General features: G+C 32.8%; 3 protein-coding genes, 1 non-coding gene and 1 pseudogene across 5 annotated transcripts; 3 read left to right on the top strand and 2 right to left on the bottom strand.

The window, feature by feature from the left end:
• Positions 1 to 4,861: 4,861 nt before the first annotated feature.
• LOC120119294 (40S ribosomal protein S15a-1-like) lies at positions 4,862 to 6,341 on the top strand. 2 transcript variants are annotated; one of them, XM_039139118.1, is made up of 4 exons: positions 4,862 to 4,964; positions 5,487 to 5,639; positions 5,756 to 5,916; positions 6,121 to 6,341. In XM_039139118.1, exons 2-4 carry the CDS (start codon positions 5,507 to 5,509, stop codon positions 6,217 to 6,219), a joined length of 393 nt encoding a protein of 130 aa, XP_038995049.1. In that variant the 5' UTR covers positions 4,862 to 4,964; positions 5,487 to 5,506; the 3' UTR covers positions 6,220 to 6,341. The 2 variants fall into 2 exon arrangements, with proteins under 2 accessions (XP_038995049.1, XP_038995053.1); XM_039139122.1 differs by having other exon boundaries at positions 4,886 to 4,964; positions 5,492 to 5,639.
• A 1,118-nt stretch (positions 6,342 to 7,459) lies between these two features.
• On the bottom strand, positions 7,460 to 8,064 carry LOC120119283 (zinc finger protein ZAT12-like). The gene has a single exon (XM_039139112.1). The coding sequence runs from the start codon at positions 7,969 to 7,971 to the stop codon at positions 7,474 to 7,476; it is 498 nt and encodes a 165-aa protein (XP_038995043.1). The 5' UTR covers positions 7,972 to 8,064; the 3' UTR covers positions 7,460 to 7,473.
• A 2,274-nt stretch (positions 8,065 to 10,338) lies between these two features.
• TRNAY-GUA lies at positions 10,339 to 10,432 on the top strand. Its single transcript has 2 exons — positions 10,339 to 10,375; positions 10,397 to 10,432. It is a non-coding gene; the product is annotated as a tRNA-Tyr (tRNA).
• Positions 10,433 to 10,627: 195 nt separating this feature from the next.
• Positions 10,628 to 13,997, bottom strand: LOC120118915 (annotated as a pseudogene).
• Positions 13,998 to 17,790: 3,793 nt separating this feature from the next.
• Positions 17,791 to 18,478, top strand: LOC120118717 (protein MAIN-LIKE 2-like). Its single transcript, XM_039138723.1, has 2 exons — positions 17,791 to 18,105; positions 18,158 to 18,478. Exons 1-2 carry the CDS (start codon positions 17,791 to 17,793, stop codon positions 18,476 to 18,478), a joined length of 636 nt encoding a protein of 211 aa, XP_038994654.1.
• Positions 18,479 to 21,678: the final 3,200 nt, after the last annotated feature.

Genomic DNA, 21,678 nt, shown 5'->3' on the forward strand with positions numbered 1-21,678 from the left:
AAGCCTAAATTTTTTAAAACATCCATAACACTTATGTGTTATGAAAAGACCAAATACCCCTTAAAGCTTAATGGACGGGCTTGAATCCATAAAACTATAAAACAGTAGCTAAAACTGTAATATCCCAAATTTTGGTTAGTGACCAAAATGTAAATTTTGAAAGGTTAGTGGCTGGAAAAGTTCAATGACCAAAGCGGTAATTTTCCCGAAAAGAAATTTTCTTCCATAAATGAATAGATCATCCCCAAGAATGACGTTTTGTGGGAATCATAATTTCGGTACAGGATTTGTATTAAAGGCTATAAGGCAGTAAAGTTCGGTATAGAATTGAATAATTGGATTGAATCAGAATTTCACAAAAAATTAAAGGATGATAGATAGAGGTTGGAAATATTATTTCCAAATTTTAGAACAGTGAAATTTAATGTGGTTCAGTGGAATTGAAGTCGTTTTTCCATATTTAGCCAAAATTGAAAAATTTAATGACTAAATTGTAGTTTTTAAAAATTTGCAAGAGCAAAGGTGGAAAGTGGATTTTTATTTTTTTCATCTTTGACTTTCAAGATGATATAGATAAGATGGTGTCATGGATGATGTTATAGCAATGGCAAAGTGGAAATTATCATACTTTGGTAAGGTTAAAATGATAATTTCCAACTAAAGGAATTTTAAATTTATTTATATTAAATTAAGACAAGTTTATTTGTTAATTATGAAGAGAAAACAAGAATTTTCCGTCCCTCTTCATGCTCAAGTCGTTCACCCCCATAGTTAGGTAAGGAGAAATTTTGATTTTATTTTTAAGCTTATTCGATTGATTTTTGGATTTAGCTATTAGAGAGAGAATTAATCCTCTTAAAATTCTCTATCATTTGGTATACAAATTACATGGAAATCATGCTTATATGATGAGATTGGAGATTAGGGTTTTATGAAGGACATGTTTGATTTTTATGTTTTTTGATGTTATAGATTATTTCTAAAGCATGTGTGATGATTAAAACACTTGAAATCAAGCTTAATTATGTTCATCCTAAACCTAGGGTTTTTAAGAATATGTGATTTGGTTAAATTAAGTTAGGGTTTAATTGTAGAAGCCTTGAAATGTTGTTTAGAGGTGAAATCCATGCTTGAATCAAGTGAAAATCAAGAACCCTAAACCATAGAATATTCGGCCTCAAGGAAATAATTGGGGTAAAATTATGAAAAAAATTCCTTAGGCTTAGAAATGATGTTTGAAAGGTTCTACAAGCTTTAGAAAGTTATTTGGACCAATTTGTAATTTTTTGAAAGTTGGGGGACCTATTCAATAATTATGGAAAGTTATGGGGTTAATGTGTAATTGTTAAATAGAATATTTACTATGCTTGAATTTAATGTTATAATGTTGAATTTGATGTTATAATGTGAAATTTGGTTATTTTGGAAAGTTTGTGAAGTTTGAGAACTAAATTAAAAATATGAGAAAGTTAGTGACTTAAGTGAAAATGGTGTAAATGTTGAGGTATTATGCTGGAATTAAATGCTGTAAATTTTAATTAAATTGATTGAAGTTTGAGTTGAGGAAAAAATGGCAAGGGATCAGTTTGAGTACAACAGAAAAATTGAAATGAATTCGAAAAAAAATCATAATTAGTGGTTAAAATGTGAAGTTTGAAAATATTGTGTGCCTTAGTGATGAATATGGATAAAAAGGGACTTGAATGGTCAATTTGAAGCTTTGAGATCAACATTTTTGTTGTGATAAGAAATTAGTATCGGATGACTTCCAGAAGATTTTTAGGAATTTATTTTTCTATTGTGTGCCTATGTTAGTAAGATTCTAACATGTGGTTTGAAATGTATATATTTTGTAAATGGTGTCCATTTATATTATGATTGAAATAATGACCAATCAATATTAAAGCTATAGAGAAGCTTAAGGATGAATGTGAATTTCTAAGGAAGGTTTGCAAGCTAAGGACACTATATGAGTGCATTTAATTATTTATGTTATCGAGCAAACATTAGCTTGCGATGAGTTAGTGACGGAGTTACTATGGTAAGAAGTGGCTCCTAATTTTATGTGAATTGTGATTCAAGCCTATATGTTAATTTGGTAAGCTAGTAAAATTAATGAATAAGCTAAGAATGCAAACTAGTGAAATATGCCTATACTTGTGACTTGAAACAATATGTTTAGAAAATCACCATAAATTATACAGAAATGGTTAGAGGATGAATTTTATATCGTTAGATTTGTATATCAATATAGTTTTGTTTAAAATAAACGAATAATGATTTCAAGGAGTATATAAAAAGATATGAATTTTTTTATAAGGATAGGTCAGAAAACAGGGCATCAATTTCTTCTAAAAAACAACTCATGTAAGTCAGATTTGAAATTTTACTATAAATTGTACAAGTTGAACTAGAAAAAGTGCCTTATATGGTTAGATTTTTATTCGAGTCTAGTTGCTATTGGTATAAACAGAATAATTTTTAAGTCTGTATATTAATACAAAATGATATTTCTTTGAAGGTAGTGCAAACTGCTAGCATATAAAATTTGTCATAAATTATGTTATCATGTTACTCCTATGTTATATGCTATTATAAAAGTTCGAAATGAGTCAACTTTATTATAATTGACATGATATTTATTACATGATGAATATGATGTGTAAATGTTAAAGAAAAGTAATTGACGATGATCATGATATATAAATGTTATGGGGAAATGAAATGTTTAGGGAATGAATTGCCTATTGTGTTATGATATGAAAAGTTGGATATGTTGAGATATTGATATCTTCAAAAATTCAATAACATATAATAATTAATGGGAAAACTTGTTGTATGTTGCATTGAGAGTCGTAGGTACACTTGGCATGCTAGGAAGTCGAGTAAAGTTCAAGTTAAGTCATGGTACATTCGTGTACATTACGTATGGTACCGTTGGTGCATATGATATGATTTGCACTTGGAGTGCATCCTATGATGATGATTAGCACCGTGTACTGCCTAGTGTGCACATTATGTATGACTCACGTACCTTGCATTCTCATAAATATGCATTGGGATATGAATGTGAAATTAAGTTATAAATATGAAATTAAGCTATGAATATGAAATTAAGTTATGAATCTAAAAGTAAGTTTTGAATCTGGAAATCGGTTCTGAATCTGAGAATGAATTCTGAAATGTGAAAGTACTGGTTATGAAAATGAATATGAAAGTAAAAGATGAAAATGAAATATGAAAGTTCTTAAATGTATGTGAATGAAAAATGAAAAATGAATATGATATGATTATTATGTATGATATTGTTTATCATGGTTTTGATAAGATCATGAGATGATGATTTTCAGGTCCCTGATGAGGAAAAATGGCTTGAATAAATCGGTTTAGATATTTAATGATTATATTTGAATTTAAGTTTAATGTTTTAAATTGTTATGACATTTTTAAGTTTTATATAAGGAAATATATTGTTTCAATGTTGTTCAGGTGCTTAATATTTTATATCACCTTAGTTTGTTATAATGTCTCACTAAGTGTATACTTAGTGTATGATGATTTTTACGCGTATGTAAAGAAGAGCAAGTGGAGTAAGGAGTTGAGTTTGACATCAATCAACAAATACTAATTACAGGTATCAGTATGACATCCTGCTATTTTAAATTTTCTAGATGACATATATACGAATAAGAAACGTGTGAGATATGTTATTATGAATATAAATATGAATATAAGTAATGTGTTTTAGATAAAAATATATTTATTAAATAAAGAAATATTTTTAAATTAGACAATTTTTAGGCAGTTTACTTTATGATATGAAATAATATAGAATTGTTTAATTGTTGCATGAAACTGATAATGATTCAAATGTTTAATTATTATATTATTTTACGTGATTATATTTTTTATTGAAAGGATTAAATTAGATAAATTTTAAAAGTTCAACTTTGTACTGAGTTTCCAATTATAGAATGTATGTAAAAGCTATGTGGTATCTTTTACTCGTATTCAGGTACGTATACGTGTTAAAGGTTTTACAAAAACCTTATAAAATTACCAAAATACTTATTACTTAATAAATGAATTTGGAGCTCTAAACTTTTGTTAAAAGACCAATATACTCGTATGGTTTATTAGGTGAGCTCGACACCCTAAGACTCCATAAAATGATTGAAATACTTTTATGTGTTAAAATAAATAAATTGCCCTTAAGTGTGAAAATAACCAAATACCCTTATGTTATTGAAATGATTAAAATCACCTTAAGACTAACTAAACAAAAAGACTTGTTAAACATAGAAAATAAAATAAAAAAAATATACATTATTTACAATTGAATTATCTGTCCATGTACATCAAATATATAAAAATTTGAGTAAATTAAGTAGTTATTTTATTTAACTACAAAAAAAAGTTAAGGCAAACTACATGTTTAGCACTCTAATTATCATTTTAGTTTCATTTTGGTCAATCAACTATTTCTTATTTTAAAATCATACCTAACGTTATATTTTAATTTACTTTTGGTCACCTACTGTTAAAAAATTAACTATGATGATGACGTGTCATCATTAAAAAAATAAAAAAAATGCCACATCAATAGTTTTGTTATTTTTTTAACAATGAATAACAAAAATAAAATCAAAATGTACCGTTAGGTATATTTTAAAAAAATAGTTGAATGACCAAAGTGAAATAAAAGTGATAGTTAAGATACTAAACAATACCAAAAAGTTATTTAGATTATTGAAAAAAGAGTTATTTATCTCATCCAACGCGACCCATAATCCTTTTAATTGGGCCTTCTGGAGTGGTTCTGTCAGTCCAGCAGATGAGTTTTTATTTAGAAGACACATATAAAAGCATTAGTCCTCAGAAAACCCTAGTTTCACTTCTTCTTTTTCTGTTGCTCCTGAAAGAAAAAAAAAACACAGAAGCGGCAGCCCTTTTTGCTCACTCAGGTAAGCTCTCATTTCTCCTAAATTATAGAAAATTATCCACTTTTATCTGTTCAGTTCTTCCAATTAAATTTCGTTGCAACTTTTTTTTGCTAATTTTGGCCCCCTTTTTTCTTTTTATGGATTTGAATTATCCTAGTTCCATATTTTAATTTTATCCTCTTTGTTTTGTGTGTGTTATTGACATGGTCTGAGTCAAATTTCTTGGGCTTCTAGCCAAGTTTAGGATAATTTGCCTCTATGTTCTACATAAGGTTTGTTGCCCTAAGCATTTGTCTTTGTTTGTCTATAATCTATATGTCAGCAAAAAATGGCTCTGAATAATTTAATATAGTTGAAGAATGTTGGGTTTTGGTTGTAATGTTAATTTTTGTTTCTCTTTGATCAAGAGAGTGGCATATAGATGTCATTGACTAAAATTAGTGTTAGCTTAAAGAACGATATGTTATTTTTATCTAATTTTTGAGCTGATGAGTCCCTTTTCTGAATACTAAATTATTGATTGTTATTCATTAAAAAATCTACAGTAGTTTGGACTTAAGAAGATGGTGAGAGTCAGCGTTTTGAACGATGCACTTAAGAGCATGTACAATGCCGAGAAGAGAGGCAAACGACAGGTCATGATCAGGCCTTCCTCCAAAGTGATCATTAAGTTCCTTTTGGTCATGCAGAAGCATGGTTTGTTGATCTATACTCCCCACCCTTTTTATTAAAAATGAAGTTTTTTGTTACCTATAGTTGTAATATGAAAATGCTGATAATTTTTCTCTTTCTTTTAATGATTGGCATTGAAGGTTACATTGGAGAGTTTGAGTATGTTGATGACCACAGAGCTGGAAAAATTGTGGTTGAACTGAACGGGAGGCTGAACAAGTGTGGTGTGATCAGTCCTCGTTTTGACATCGGAGTCAAAGAGATTGAGGGTTGGACTGCTAGGCTACTTCCTTCCAGACAGGTTAGCTTAGTAATTTTCCAATGTTTATTTTCTGTGTATTTGCATTTTCATAAGAACTAAGATTTTCTAAGATCAAGAAATTCTTATTAGACAATCAAACAAAATATGCCCGAATGTTGATACTTCTGATTATCCATCATTAAGGTTTAGTCACAACTCAAATGAAATTGGTACAATATGCGATTTATGCGCTATATTATGCAGTTTGGATACATCGTGCTCACCACGTCAGCTGGCATCATGGACCATGAAGAGGCAAGAAGAAAGAATGTTGGGGGGAAAGTACTTGGTTTCTTCTACTGAGACAAATTTCCCAGATTTTCATTTTGATTTCTCTTCATGTAGGACATGGTAGTTTTCATCCGCCAAATCTTCTTTTGTTTATCGGGGATCTCACTTATGTTTCGGTTATGACGGTTTTTTTTGAAATTATGAGTTTGGTTTTACCTTAAGTAATAGTTCTGTTGCAGTGAACATGATGTTCTTTACATAATTGTTAATTTAAAGCCGAGCAGTTTATTTTACGCCATTCTGTGCCCATCTTTTCCCAGCTAATAAATGACTGTCCATACATGCGTGTAATGGTTGCTTTGAGGTGTATTTAGTAGAGTTTCATACAATCTAAAGTGTTGGTGCTATATGTAAAATTACCAAAGCAGTTTAGTCTTCGAAGAAGATTGCGGTCTCGGGAGTTGGAGGTGTAGCAGCATCAGGCTGTCTTTTTGAAGCCTCTTCTGATGTTGGAATAGGTCAGATTCACCTCAAGAAACTGCTTGAATTCAACTGTTACAAATAGGGTTAAGGCCTTGTTCCCTGTTTCTTCTCTCTGAAGTTACTGAATCAATTTTTTTAACTACAATTCTAAACAATTAAATCCTAAATCAAAAACTTCAAATACATGTTTAAAAACAATGTCAAATTAACTTGAATCTCTCCAAAAAATGATTTTCTCTCTCCTTGCTACACTTTTATTATTATTTTTCTTATAAGATAATGAATGATTTTATCTATTTTATAGCATATTTTTTGCCTACTCACAACTATCAGTATTAATAAATAAATACTCAGATGACAATATCAGTATTAATAAATAAATACTCGGATGACAATTTAATTGTATAAACATATACATTTTCTACAGAAAACCAAGCCTTCCATTTTAAGCTATGGTTTAATTAGCTGATCACCTACCAAAAACAAGAACCAATACATAGTTGGATGTCTTGTATGTTTATCCATTATTTATGTAATACTTACATTTGGTACATGAGCAATAACACAAAGAAAAATTTTATTATTTTAAAATTTTGTCGAGACATTAAGAACTAGTAAGACAAATTTATATTTAGAGGTGGGATGATATGTAAAAATCAAAGTCAAAAAAATACATATGTAAAATCGATAATATAGTAAAAATGGAGTTAAAATAATCTCTGAAAAACACAAGTATATTCTTCAAGTAGTAAAAAATGAAGAGATCAAACCCTATATATCTTCCTATGCTTTGATAATATGAATCGTATATCTCTTTACAACAAAAACAAGAAAAAAAGAATCCTATATAAAACAATGAACGACAGGAGTGGACTCCACCTTCCCCAGCTTCAGCTCCAAGTCTGTTCCCCAAGGCGACAAGCTCAGATCCAGTACCAAATCACTTTCGTCTCCGCTCTTGTCCATCTCCGGTAACAAATCCCGAGTCACCAACCCTTCGTTTCCGGCGGCCCTGTGCCTCCTCATGTGGCCGCCGAGAGCTTGTCCAATGGCGAATTCTAGACCACAAATCGAACACTCGTGTGTCTTGGGCTTCTTAGGTGGTGAAACCGGAGCATCTCCTCCCGTTAGCCTCGGCTTCTTATGGCTCGCTCTATGACCTCCGAGTGCTTGAAAAGATGAAAACCTTTTGTTACACGTCTTGCATGCAAAGACACGAACACCACCACCACCGCCCTGGTAGTGCTCCGACGCGTCGGTTTGGCCAATCTTCGATAGCAACATCAAGCAATTCGCCATATCCATGGCATCCATTTCTCCAACTTCTCTGCCTCTCTTCATCTTAATATAATTTATTTATAAACTGATTTAAAAGTGAAAGAACTTTACTTGGAAATATGAAAAGAAATACAAAAAAATTACAACTTCACTTGAAACACTGCTGAGATTTTAGCTGTAGATATCTGGGAAGGAGATGAGTAAGGGTTTGGTATTTATAGGTTGGAGTTGGTGAGTGTGTGTTGACTGTTGAGTGGGAACACGGAATGTCATAATGACGGATTTGACCGTAGTTGGGGTTAAGAAATTAAAACACTGTTGGGTACTGTTTGTATATTTGAAGGGGTGGAATTGGGAATTTGAAGCCGCCACCCTTCCGCACTTTTGCGTCACCGCGTAGCTGAGCATGTTAAGAAAGAGTCGTTTGAGGCGACTCGGCAGGAATCTTCCTCACAAATCCTACACTTTTCGCGGTGTTGGGAGTGTTATGTTACTTGCGTCCCATACCCTCACTTTATTGCGTGTGCCTCACGTCCCCAAAATTTTATTATTATTTTTGTTGTCATCAAGTTGTAAGGCTTCGCCTTTATTAATCTAAATCGACTTGAGTCGCACACTTGATTTTAGTAGATGTGTCTTTCAGCGGGAATTTTCTGCATACATAATGACTCGAACATAATATTTACTCAAGCGATAGAACATAATACTTTACTCAAGCGATATCAAACTGTTATTACTTCAACTAAACTCGCTGGTAAATTTTCAAGATAAACAATACTTGAAAATATTAATACAAACATCGTGTAGATATTTTAAGATAAACTACATATCTATTCACCTCCTATTCTTGTGGTTTTATTGGTCACACAATTATTTTTCCCCCTAAAAATTATACTAATAATTACGTTTTAATCATTAATTGTTCAAAGATAAACAAAACTGCTAACATATAATTATAATGTAAATAATGTCATATCGTTATTGAAAAAATAAAAAATTAGCATGTCAATAGTTTTGTTTTTTTAACGAGAGTAACTAAAACATAATTAAAATATAATATCATATATGATTATGAAAAAGATAATTAGATTATCAAAACAGAACTACACGTTAATGGCAAAATACATAGTTGATCTTATATTTTATATGAGATTTACTCTTAAAGGTGAATTGGTTATGTGAGATTGAAACTACATCAACTATGCAATGTCACATAATTAGTTAAGGAAGCTTCTTGATGTCACCAAAAGTGTGGAAGAAACTAAACATTGATACAATGAATGAATGCTACCGTTTTCCCACACATCAAACTGTCATATGGACGATTCTATATTCCCAATTTCCAAACCCATTTTAGTGATTAATTAATCAAATGACAATGGTGTGGTCATGTCAGGTTATTTGAGTTTGAACATTCTTAAAAGTCCAGGATTTGAGGCGCATGCTTCAATAAAAATATTATCGGCTTGCTGAATAGGGAATCCCAATTTGTTGTGCTCATTTTGCACGTTATAATGTGATCTTTTAAGGTATATTATAATGATATGGTTCCTGAAACTTTTTTTTATTACCATTATGTAGATCAAAATCTTTTAAAATAAATCTAATTAACTACTGCTATTTACCATTAATATTAAATTTATTGATTGATCCAACTTGAATATTTGTAAACATTATTCTAAAATTAATCTATTAATTAGTTGAATGATTAAGGATATATATTTGTCTTACTTTATGCGCCGAATTTTGACATTTCTTCATCTGATAGAAAAAAGAAATACACATTGATGTTAAAAAAATACACATGGACATCCAACGTATTTACCTCCTGATGTAGCAAGAATAAGAAACTTAGGTGATGAAATCTCAATATTTGTTATCCATTTTATTTCTATACCCAAATTTTAAATAAAAAAAGAAAGAAAAGCATGGAAGGGTTTTGTAGTGAAAACTTGGGTTGTGGGAAGAAATAAAAAAAGAATTGATATAAAGATAGATATGATGGTTATATTTAAGGATGAATTAAAGAGTTGATATAAATTGTCGTTATTTTTGAAAATTTTAAATTTTTATATGATAAAAATTTTCTTATATTTTTATCGATAATTTATTTTCGTTTTTATTTTTTTAATTTTTCTTTAGAATTTTATAAATTTATCTTATAATATGGACTCATCAGTATATTTCGGTTATATTTGATTATTGAGGTTTATACATTGTTTGGCGTTTCATTGAACCATAATCTCTTCAGAAATTTCACCGCCACATTGATTGAATGCTTATTGAGCTCTTACTGCTCAGAGAACTTCCAACTGGAAAAGGCTGGATTCTTATATTACGAATATGAGCAGAGAGTTGTGTTGTGGTGATCGATTGCCCAATAAACTTTTCTCGATTAATATAGATTGTCAGATGGTTTATATTTCAAGACCGACCTTAGCTCAGTTGGTAGAGCGGAGGACTGTAGTTTGTTGAAATTCAACAGTAAATCCTTAGGTCGCTGGTTCGAATCCGGCAGGTCGGAAAGTTTCCCTTTTCAATTATATAATTCTTCATGAAAAAGGTAACAATATCCTCAAAATCCGTAGTTTTTGGTTTTTTCATTGAGGAGAATTGTTCCATTTATGGAAGCCACCTAATTTCTCCCATTACTGTCTCTACAATCACTCAAAGATTTGAGAAGCCTTTTACAAAAAATGCGCTGATAATGACAAGCCTTTTATCTCCATTACTGGTTTAAGAGAAGCCTTTTACAAAAAATGATTGTCTAACAAAAGATCATACTCGGACCTTTTTGTATCAAGAATCAGAAATGGGAAACAATTATTCTGGCGATTTCCCGGACAAGTAGAGAGAGAGTTCATCTCTCAGGTGAACACCCTTGACGTTGAAGGATCCGCAATTCCGTTACCGGTAACCAGAATCATGGTCATGAGACAGACGCATCTCATCCTGCACATCATCTTTCAAGTTGATAATGATGTTATGAAGTAAGCAGCAAACCAGGATTATCCTAGGCAACTTATGTTTGTCGGGTCTCCTCATTACTCCTTCGATCTTCCACATTTCCTTGAGCCTCGCTAATGCTCTGTGCGCCACCAGCTGGGATGCTGAATGCCTTTTGTTAAACTCGGCTCGTAATCGGCTCGTAATTCGGGAAGTTCTTTCCCCTCCCAAGGTATAATTAGATAGGGTAGTAGAGGATAGCCTACATCTCCAAATATGTATTCCCTTATTTCGGATCCTTCAGGGAGCATGATTTTTACCCCGTTCAATCTCTTCCCTTTATTACAAAGATTATAGAAATTAGAACTCTGAAACACCTACCAGTCTTCGATTTTACCTGGCCAGCCAGTGACTATGTCCCTGAACCTCATTACAGGCCACAACAGCCTGCAAGACCATGCTGTGATTCTTCTTGTGGTCGAACCATTACTTGCAGTCTGGTGAAGGCAAACACATCATTACATGAGTAGTGTCGATCACACCACAGCAATTGGGAAGGCCTTGAATCTTTTCAAATTTAGACTTTATTCCTGTCATCTGAATTTCGGTGGAAGGCCACTGCAGGTGGTGAAGGCCCCTTTCTTCCATGGCCTCCACAAGCAACAGGTCAACTGTGAGATGGTTGAGTGGTGCAGCCCGAATAAATCACCTACTATCACAAGTGATTCACCGGAGCTTAGCCTTCTCAAAGCCAAGCTACTTGATTTTCGAAAGAAACAGGTTTACCATCTGAAAATGTAAAACTTCCCGGCTTAACCATCATATCTTCCTTCTCAAGTGAACATATGTAGTTGAAGGTTTTTCTGGAAATTTTGAAAACAGATTTGAACTTATCCAGACCTTTCGTCTGTGATTGAACACCTACAAAGAAAAAGATCCAATAAGACGAAAACAATATTTACTCATACGAAACATGTAGAGTTGGTGTCGATGATCTGCGGGATTTCATTCATCAATCTAAACATTGTTTTAACTAACAATTAGTGTATCAATCAAACTATAACTTTTTGGTTCCTTTTTATTGGACCAAATACATATGTGATATGTCTACATACACACATGCATAAATTAATGTGCTATGTAGGACAAAACATGCATGTTTCGGTACTTTAAATATGAAAACAGTGTACATAAAGGTAAAACATGACAGCCTCAGTTGAATCTGAACTGTGTATAATAAGCCCTTAGGGTTGGTAAAAATCAAGAGACGACTGAAAATGGCCACATTGATGTATTTTCAGCATAGAGTTCTTGCTCGAAATATGGATGGTTTTCGGCTGCCGGTACTAACCTGAAAGTTATCTAGATAAGATGATTCACATTTTATCAAGAGAGAAAAAGGAAGGCAAGTTACCAAACACAGACTACTCCTCGACATTTTATTCCGATGGATCCAATAAAAGAATGATCATTGGGAAAAGGACATTGGACATAATGTAATTTCTCTGTCTTGTTCCTGTAATGTGTCGAATTCTATAAACAATCTCTTTAGATAGGTTATGGCTGAAGCATAAGATTATCGGCCATTTAACTTTCTTTAATATATTCTAATAATCTAACGTTAGCATGGCCTGATTAAATTTCAATATAATACGACAAGAATCGCAATGCATAGAGCAACTAGATCAATATAAACCAGCTGATAGAAGTCAGCAGTTAAGAAACCAGCGGAGAAAACAAAGGAAACATATGCAAGGAAGAAGAAAGTAACTATATCAAGAAACAACAGTGCTTTCCCCGGTTTAATTTATGACATAATCTAATAGTTACGAGACAACAAATCTTCCTACTTAAAACGAATTTCTCGTGGATTCAACAACAACATTTTACTTAAACTAATTCAACATGATATATATGTTCATACGGGAGTAAGTATGCCCAAATCTTGTGCTCGCAATGGAGGTATTTACTCTTAGTGCCTTCTGCTGATATTTCAAGAAGCCCTACTTGTACGTTAATGCGGCAGAACAAAAACAATAGTCTGAGAGATCTACCGGACAACAATAGCCACTTAGAAATGCATACTCAAGTTATCTAAAATTAAATGCAGAAAGATGATTTACGATAAGTCGACAACCATCCCCTTTTATTTTCACTAGCCTAGTCCTCGGTAGTTTTATGCTAAAATTCTTGAAAACAACTGCATTAGTGATTAGTTGAGAACCATTTTTTCAACTGCATTAGCTATTTGCAAACAACTTAGACGCAATGGGATTCAAAAGATTGTCATATTCAAACAGAGTTACAGCTGAGTTTCCTCGAAAACAGAGTATCGATAAGCAACAGCATTGCCGAAACATATAACCTTAAGTATTCTATATATCATAACATTAAAAAAAACACAAGATTATCTTATCCTCTTTCCCATTGAACAACAAAGAGTACATAAACAAGTGTTAGGTGAAAAGGACAACTTGGAAGCCAGATTAGGGATCCTGTTTCCATATTCGAAAATGCATCTTCAAGGTATCAACATATATTGACTGAATTTCTCAAATAATGCAGCTGGAAAAAAATTTGTTCGAATAAGGCACTCTCGAAATTATTTCGTGAAACAATTTTTTTTTTCAGCTGCATTATTTGAGAAATTCAGCCACATATATTACTCAATACCCAGATATGCTGTAAATCACGAAACCAGTTAAAAGCTCCAAAACAGAACTCAACCCATTGAACTGGAAACACAAATATATAACTTCACTATGATGTGAATCGTAAAACAAGTCAAAATTTGCAAAAACTGAATTCAAAACTGAAAGAAAAGTGAAGAAGTCAGAGGAATTGGAAGACACAGGGAAACTGCTAAAACAAAACATACCATTCATCTTCCTGGAAAGCTCATCCCACCAATCAATAGACCTTTCCTTCTCAGAAGAAGCAGAAGCATTCTCTTCGGTTTTCTTCTCTATCTTCCTTCTTTTCTTTAACCCTCTTGCAGGACCCATCAGCCCCAATTGAATACAACAACAAAACCCAATAGCTCCAACAGAACAAGGATTGCGATAACTGTACTAGAATTCATCAAAAACACCAAAACCCATCGATCATTGAACCATGAAATTGATCACCGCTTCACAAAGAGATAAAAAAAGGAAAAAGGATCATGAAAGGGATAGTGAGTTAGTGACAAGTAACATGCAATAACTACATCTGAAAGGAAAATAGTAGCTTTCGTGTCAGTGGTGTCGAAAGCATGAAAAAAGAAAAGGCGAAGCTTTGATGAAATTGGAAGGGCAAAAATGAAAGTGAAAGATGGTATACAGTTTGTTCATGTTTTACCTGAAGAAGAATCTACAGGCAAGTGAAGAGCTTTGGCAGTACTAGCTTTGTGGCAACCGAAACAATACATATGGGCATTGGAGTTTGGTATATACAAATTATTATTTCCTCTCCTTCCATACATAAAATAAAAATATTAAAAGATATTAAAAAAACCAAAACCTTCTATTGAGGATGATGTTCAACATCAAAATTACTCAAAATACTAAAACACGAAAATAGAGGTTTTTGTGTTAAGCTTTTGGAGGGGTGCCCTTGAAAACCAGGGAAAAATATTATCTTTCTATATGCATAAATATTATCTTTATATATTATAAGGATGATGAATGATTGAATGTTGTAGAAGGCAGAATGACTGAAATGTCATATGGTTCAGTTTGGTGGTCAGAAATTCAAGGTAGTTTTGGTGTGATTTGGTTGCTAACACACATTAAAATTAGGGTAAATTACGGATTTAGTATCTAAAATTTAGTTTTTTTTTCATTTTAATACATATGTTCAAAATTTAACATTAAATTTGAAAAAATTGTAAGTTTAGGTATTAAAATAGACTAAAATTGATAGTTTAGATACTAAATGTATTAAGTTTTTAACAGTAGGGTACTAAAATGAAATAAAAACTAAATATTAGATATGATTTAAAAAAATTTAAAAGTTTAGGTACTAAAACATACCAAAACTGATACTTTAGGTACTAAATGTGTAGTTTACCCTTAAAATTATTATACAACACACTTATTATGTTTAATACAATTTCTTTAAAGTGCACAAACCAAGCGATCTCAATTGATTTTTTGCAATAATGCAGTTGAAAAAAAATTGTTCGAATAATGCACTCGAAAGATTATTTGCTCGAATGGAATAAATGCTACAATACACATTCCCCACGTCCCCAAGGTCGCATGGAACACCATGCGACTCCCCCTCCCCGGACCACCGTGTGTCTTTCCCCCATGTTGTTTTTGCAATAATATAGGCTTTTTACTTTTATATATATACATATATATATATATATATATATATATATATATAATATTAGCTAATTTTTTGCAATAATGCATCAAAGTAAAAAGCATGTTGTTGTAGGAAATAAATTTCTGAATTTATTGTTGGTCAAGGACGTATGGTGGACTGGGGAGGGGAGAGTTTGGGAGATGCAGGGAGCCCAATGCGACTCCGATGTGTACTGTAGCATTTATCTCATTTGAACAAATAATTTCTCGGGTGTACTATTTGAACAAATTTTTTTACTGCATTATTGTAAAAATGGTAAACGAATTGTTATTATTTCTTGAGGTTCCAGGTTCGAGTAACATGAATATCAGGGTGTGAACATTTAATGTCAAATGATTAAGAGTTATATTTAAAATATTATCTCGCAATTATCTCAAATTAATAAAAAAAATATAATTTCTTTAAATTTCATCTCAATAAAACATATTTATTTGAATTCCAGCTCTCATAATACATTATAATTTTACAATACTCGGTTTAAATTAATTAACTATTAATATCATATTAAAAAATTAAACCCTTCCATTTATTAATGTAAATTAATTGAAAGTAAAACTTAACTAGTTTGTGATTAAATGAAAGAGAAAAAGTTTAAATTATCATTATTTTAGAATTGAAATTAATATAGGAGGATGGAGAAATTTTGAACATTATTAAGTATTTTCTGAAAGTATAAATTATAATATCTAAATTATATACTTATAATTTACCAGTCCTTAAATTGAAAGTAGTTATGTTAAAACGTATTTAAACTTATGATTTCTATAATATTGTAATAACAAGAATATCAACTAAATCAAGATTAAGGGATCAAATCATAATATTTACGAATAAAATAAACTTGGTTGAGAGGTATGAAAAATATTATAGTAAAAATTAATACAAGTAATATATATCATGCATGATACATTATAAAAATAGGGTAAAGTATACAAATGATCCATCGACTATAGAATATTACTTTATTGAGTCCTTTGACTATTAAAGGGTCCCCCGACTATAAGACGTTGTTTTTAAGTCCCTTGACTATTAAAGGGTCCCCCGACTATAAGACGTTGTTTTTAAGTCCCTTGACTATTAAAAGTTACAAAATGACCACCCGACTATTCATTGTGTTCTAAACTTATCATTTTTCGTTAAAAATTGATAGTAGTTTAAGCTGGACGTTAACCTACTGATTGAGATAAGATAGTCGTTTGAGATTCTAAGATCATTTTATATCATGTCTCAGTCACTAAGTTAACGTTCAACTTAAATTTCCATCATTTTTAACGGAAAAGGACGAGTTTAGAACATAATAAATAGTCGAGTGATCATTTTGTAACTTTTAATAGTCTATGGATTTAAAAAACAATGTCTTATAGTCGGGGGACCCATTTGTAACTTTTAATAGTAAGATGACTCAGTATTGAAATTAAATTTTTTAAATTAAAAATAAATCATTAAGTCTTTTTTTGAATACTAAAAGGTAGAGCTAAATCTATAGTCTAAAACATTACTTACTGCTGCATAGTATTGCAGTCGGCCAAAAACCAAGTCTGAATCTCCCGCGGTGGAGTTGCAAAAGAGCGTAAGCCAAAAGGTAGAGGCCACGCCATCTTCGCTAGTCCATCCGCCACCCTATTTCGTTCTCGCGGTGCATATATGTAAACCAAATTCCAGTTCTGTCGTATCAGTCGCATGAGGTGAGGTAACAACGACGAGATTTTATCCATTGATTGCCCTCGGCTGAGCAGCTTTAACACTTATTATCCAGTTCAATTATAATATTTTGTCAGACTTCGTAAAAGTCTTTTAATATCATATTTAATCTCAATCCTACATTTTTATCAATTCAAATATTCAATTATAATATATATATATAGGGTTAATATTCATTTATATAATAGAAAGCTATTTTAAGGAATATATATAGAGAGAGAGGGAGTTAAATAGTGTTTAACAATAGGAATATGGGTCACAATCGTTTTGCGATGAAGAGACAAAGGCCAGCCATGGTTAAGTTTTGAAGGATTTGGGCTTAACTGTGAAGCATATGCTTGGACCAAGAAGCTTGATGATATGGGTTCAATATAGCAAATGCTATAGTGGACATGGGTGACTAGTTCTATAGGATATTATTTTTAAATGGTAGTGGGCTCTACGTGTATCATTATTTTATTGTCATTAATAAAAAATATTTTTTTAAAATTACAATATAAAATTACAATATTTAAATTAAAAACATTAGTGGAACTCATTACGAGTTCCTTCAAATTTTAAAAAACTAGCCATTTTGTAGCCGTTGGTTAACGGGAAGATGCAACAGTCAACTGGGCAACAATCAGTTGAAACTCGTCACCTCGGCCGAAATTTTGAAAATACTAGTCGTTTATAGCCGTTAAGGGTAAGGCTATAAATAGGGGTTTGGAGTTTTGGTTTTTCACCAAACAGCAAATCCGAAAAAAAATTGCGAAAAAATCTTATGTTTTATGAAAATCACAAAAAATAGCTACCCGAGAAGAAATATTGCGTCTGGATGACGTCCATATTTCATCGATCCAACTCCGGCCAGAAGAAGAATGAAATATTCGTAAGCGCGTGATGACATACGAAGAGTTACATCAGCGGATGCTGATATGTCTGCAGCAATCCAGTCTATTTCCAACCATATATGTACGTGGATTCAAGATGTACCTGGCGTTGATTGAGGCTCTGATCGAACATCGACAGCTTGAGACGCACATGTTCCATTTCCTTAGTGGTGAAGCGACGATTACTTTGGAAGACGTCATTTATCAATTCAGTGTTCCTCTGAATGGAACCCCCATGGTGAGGCAGAATATTTATGACCCCGCGACGTTGGACTACCAAGTTTTGAGAAAGATGTCACCATCCGACAATATAGAGGGCTATCGGGTACAAATTACGTGATTTGAGTCTGAATTCCAAGTGACGGCTGACTCTACAGAGGACCAGGTTATTTTTGCGTCCCGAGCATATTCTCCAACTGATCGGAGGGGTATTATTATCGGATAAATATGGTAATTTGGCATACACTCAATATCTACAATTTTTGGAAGACTTTGTTGTGTGCCGTAATAACAATTGGGGCTCGATGGTTTTAGCCTTTTTGTATCGGAAGCTTTGCAATGTTGCAATTGTCCAATCATGTCGAAAAGTCGATGTAGCAGGTTGTCTAATACTGCTACAGTCCAGGGCTTGGTACCGATTCCCATTTTTGACGGCAATTGCACCAACCCCGGTCGAGTTTCCTCTAGCTGCAACGTAATTTTTTAACTTCATTTATTTAACTATTTTTAATTTGATTAATTTAATTAGTTTTTATTTGTTTATAATATTTTTTTTATTTTTAAATATTTAAAATGGCGTCATAAAATAGCCAAGACAAAGTTGGCGGGTGCCACTGCACAGGATATACGGATGAAGATCGACATCGTTGGCCGAAATGCGATATGCATTTGTTCTTTTATTATTAATTTCTAATTTTTTTTATCTTTACATATACTAACTTTGATATTTAATATTTACAGTTTTCTTGGCTTTCGTATGTTAATGATGAGATCAACCAACTATTGCCACCACATTATTTTGAGGGGTCCGAGTTATGGTGTGACGTGATGTCGTTATTACATTTTGCGATTGTTGAGTTGCACGCCGCTGATAGAGTAATGTGACTGTTTATTTTGCATCAGTCGATTCCTACGCAAATTGTTGAAATGGATGTGCTATATAGAATTGATATGCGTGGGAAATATAACGAAAATTGGACGTGAAGCACACTTACTACATTGATCTATGGAATCAACGTCAACTATCGATCCCCCAGCGTCACGACATTTCACCGCTGGACCTAGATTTCAATTATTCTCCCTATCTTTGAAATTACGAAGCAAATGAGAAACCACATCTCATGACACCGCAAGAGAGGAGAGAATGAGAACATCATCAGGCCACATAGGGATGGCAAAAAAACCCGAACCCGACGGGGAAAACCGAAAACTGAATTAAACGGGTCGGGTTCGGGGATGATAAACGGGGACGGGGAAAACCCATTTATTTTAAACGGGGACGGGGACGGGGACGGGTTTGGTAATCCCCGCCCCGATTACCCGCCTCGATTACCCGCCCCGATACCCGACCCGATAAATATTAAAAATAATTATTTATATATATATAATATTAATAAATTTAATTTAAATAAAAAATATATATTTAATTTAAATAAAAAATATATATTTAATTTATATATATATATATATATATATATATATACCCGGCCCGATTCCCGACCCAATACCCGACCCAATACCCGGCCCAATACCCGTTTAAATAACCGTTTATGCTAAACGGGATACCCGTTTCTCTGCGGTTTTCCCGATTACCCGACGGGGATCCCCGTTTAAATCCCCGCGGTTTTTTAAACGGGGACGGGTACCAGTTTTTTAAACGGGGACGGGGACGAAGGGACCAATACCCGCCCGAACCCGGCCCGTTGCCATCCCTAAGGCCACATGCGCCAAGTCCAAAAAGAAATCATCGTCTTCTTATTCTTCCACTTCAACATCTGTAGCTGAAAATTACTATTATGCATTTCAGGCTAGTTTCGGTTTCTGTCCTCCATATCATACTTCAACCGAGACTTGACCAACTTGGGTTGAAGGTTAATGGGACGCACCATATACACTTAAACATCTTCAACAAATGCAGTTGCGGGTGAGAGTGATCATATCCTATATGGTCAACAAAGTACCAACTAAGTCGAATCAGTTACGACAATGATGGCGTCAAATACCATAAGCTCATCACTGTATTTTGAAGGTGGATCTCAAAGTGTGTTAAGTACACCTCATTGACAAGATAAAGACGACGACGATGACGACGATCAAGGCCAACGAAACTGACGTACTTGATGAGCCCCGCGCTATTATCATTCAACAACTTCTCAGCATCGTAAAGAACTTAGAAAATATAGATAAATTTTCTTTATAATTTTTCTGTAAACAATTTATTTTTTGTAATTATTTATTTACTTTTTATTTTTTAAAATATAAATATTTTTTTTAAATTTTATCTGGCCGAACTCATCACCTCGAGGGGAGGAGTTTCAAAGTGGCTATTGCCCATCTGCCCGTTGACCAACGACTAGCAAACAACTAGTATTTTTTTGAATTAGGTGACAAGTTCCACTATTTTTTTAATTTAAATATTATAATTTTTATATTGTAATTAAAAAAATATTTTTTTAATAGACTTGTCATCTTAAGGTGACGAGTTATATTAATGACAATAAAATAATGGCTCACATGGGGTCCATTACTCGAGGACCATTTAAAAATAATATCCTAGGGAACTCGTCACCTAGAGGTGACTAGTTCTATGTCTACTGTAGCATTTTTCATATTTCTCAAAATAAAAATTGGACCGACCTATTACCCCTAATACCCTAATTTAGTAACCCGTTTGAGGTATTGGGGCAAAAAAACCAATACAACCGACCTTGGTCCCATTGATCCATCCTTTACCAGCTTGAGGTATTTCTCAAACCCGCTTGAGGTATTTCTCAAAACCATCGGTTGTAACAAATTGCAAAGTCGTGGTCCCACAGGAATCAGGGAGGTTCTACTGTGAGGTGGACTAATATACGGCTAAAAAATGACATGATTGGTTAAATAGGTGACCGGTTAAAAACACTACCGGAAATGTTATTTCTGTTGGTAATAATAATGGTAATAACCAGAAATATTATCATCGTATGTAAAATGCGCCAAAAAAATATTGTCTTTAACATAACCGGTTAATTACTGGAAACATTATTAACCATAATAACATAACATGTAACACTTATGTAACGTAATATGTAGCACTTTTTTAAACCTGATGGGACCTTAGAAATCCGACGATAACAAAATAGATTAATTACTTGATTCGTTATCAATATTATCAACATATTATGTAGCGCCTAAAATGTTATTAAAGTTTAAGCTGATAGAGCTTTAGAAATATGATGAAAACAAAATAGCACTACAACAAAACATGTATATAGCGGCGTTTTCAAAGCAAACGCCACCAAATTTGTACATATTGCGGTGTTTATATCCAAAACTCCACTAAATGGTAACATTAACGGTGTTTTTCAACAAACACTGCTAAAACTCATACTTTAGTGGCATTTATTTGACAAACGCCGCTAAAACCTAGTAATTTAGTGGTTTTTTATAAACGCCGCTAAATACTCATCCATTAATGACGTTTTTATTTACAAACGCCGCAAGTTTACATTTTCTAAGTCCCGCCCCTTTAACCCTTACTCATTTTTTCTCCTTCACCTATTTTTTTCATTCCCGTCGTTTACCCAAACCCATATGCTGCTTCTTCGCCGATCTCACTTTCTCTTTGCTGAATTTGCTGCTTCTTCACCGAGCTAACTTTAAGCAACACAAAACAAATGATACTTTTAGTTAATTATAA

The sequence above is a fragment of the Hibiscus syriacus genome, unplaced genomic scaffold, assembly GCF_006381635.1.
Source record: "Hibiscus syriacus cultivar Baekdansim isolate YM2019G1 unplaced genomic scaffold, ASM638163v2 tig00000991_pilon, whole genome shotgun sequence".
NCBI classification, from domain to species: domain Eukaryota; kingdom Viridiplantae; phylum Streptophyta; class Magnoliopsida; order Malvales; family Malvaceae; genus Hibiscus; species Hibiscus syriacus.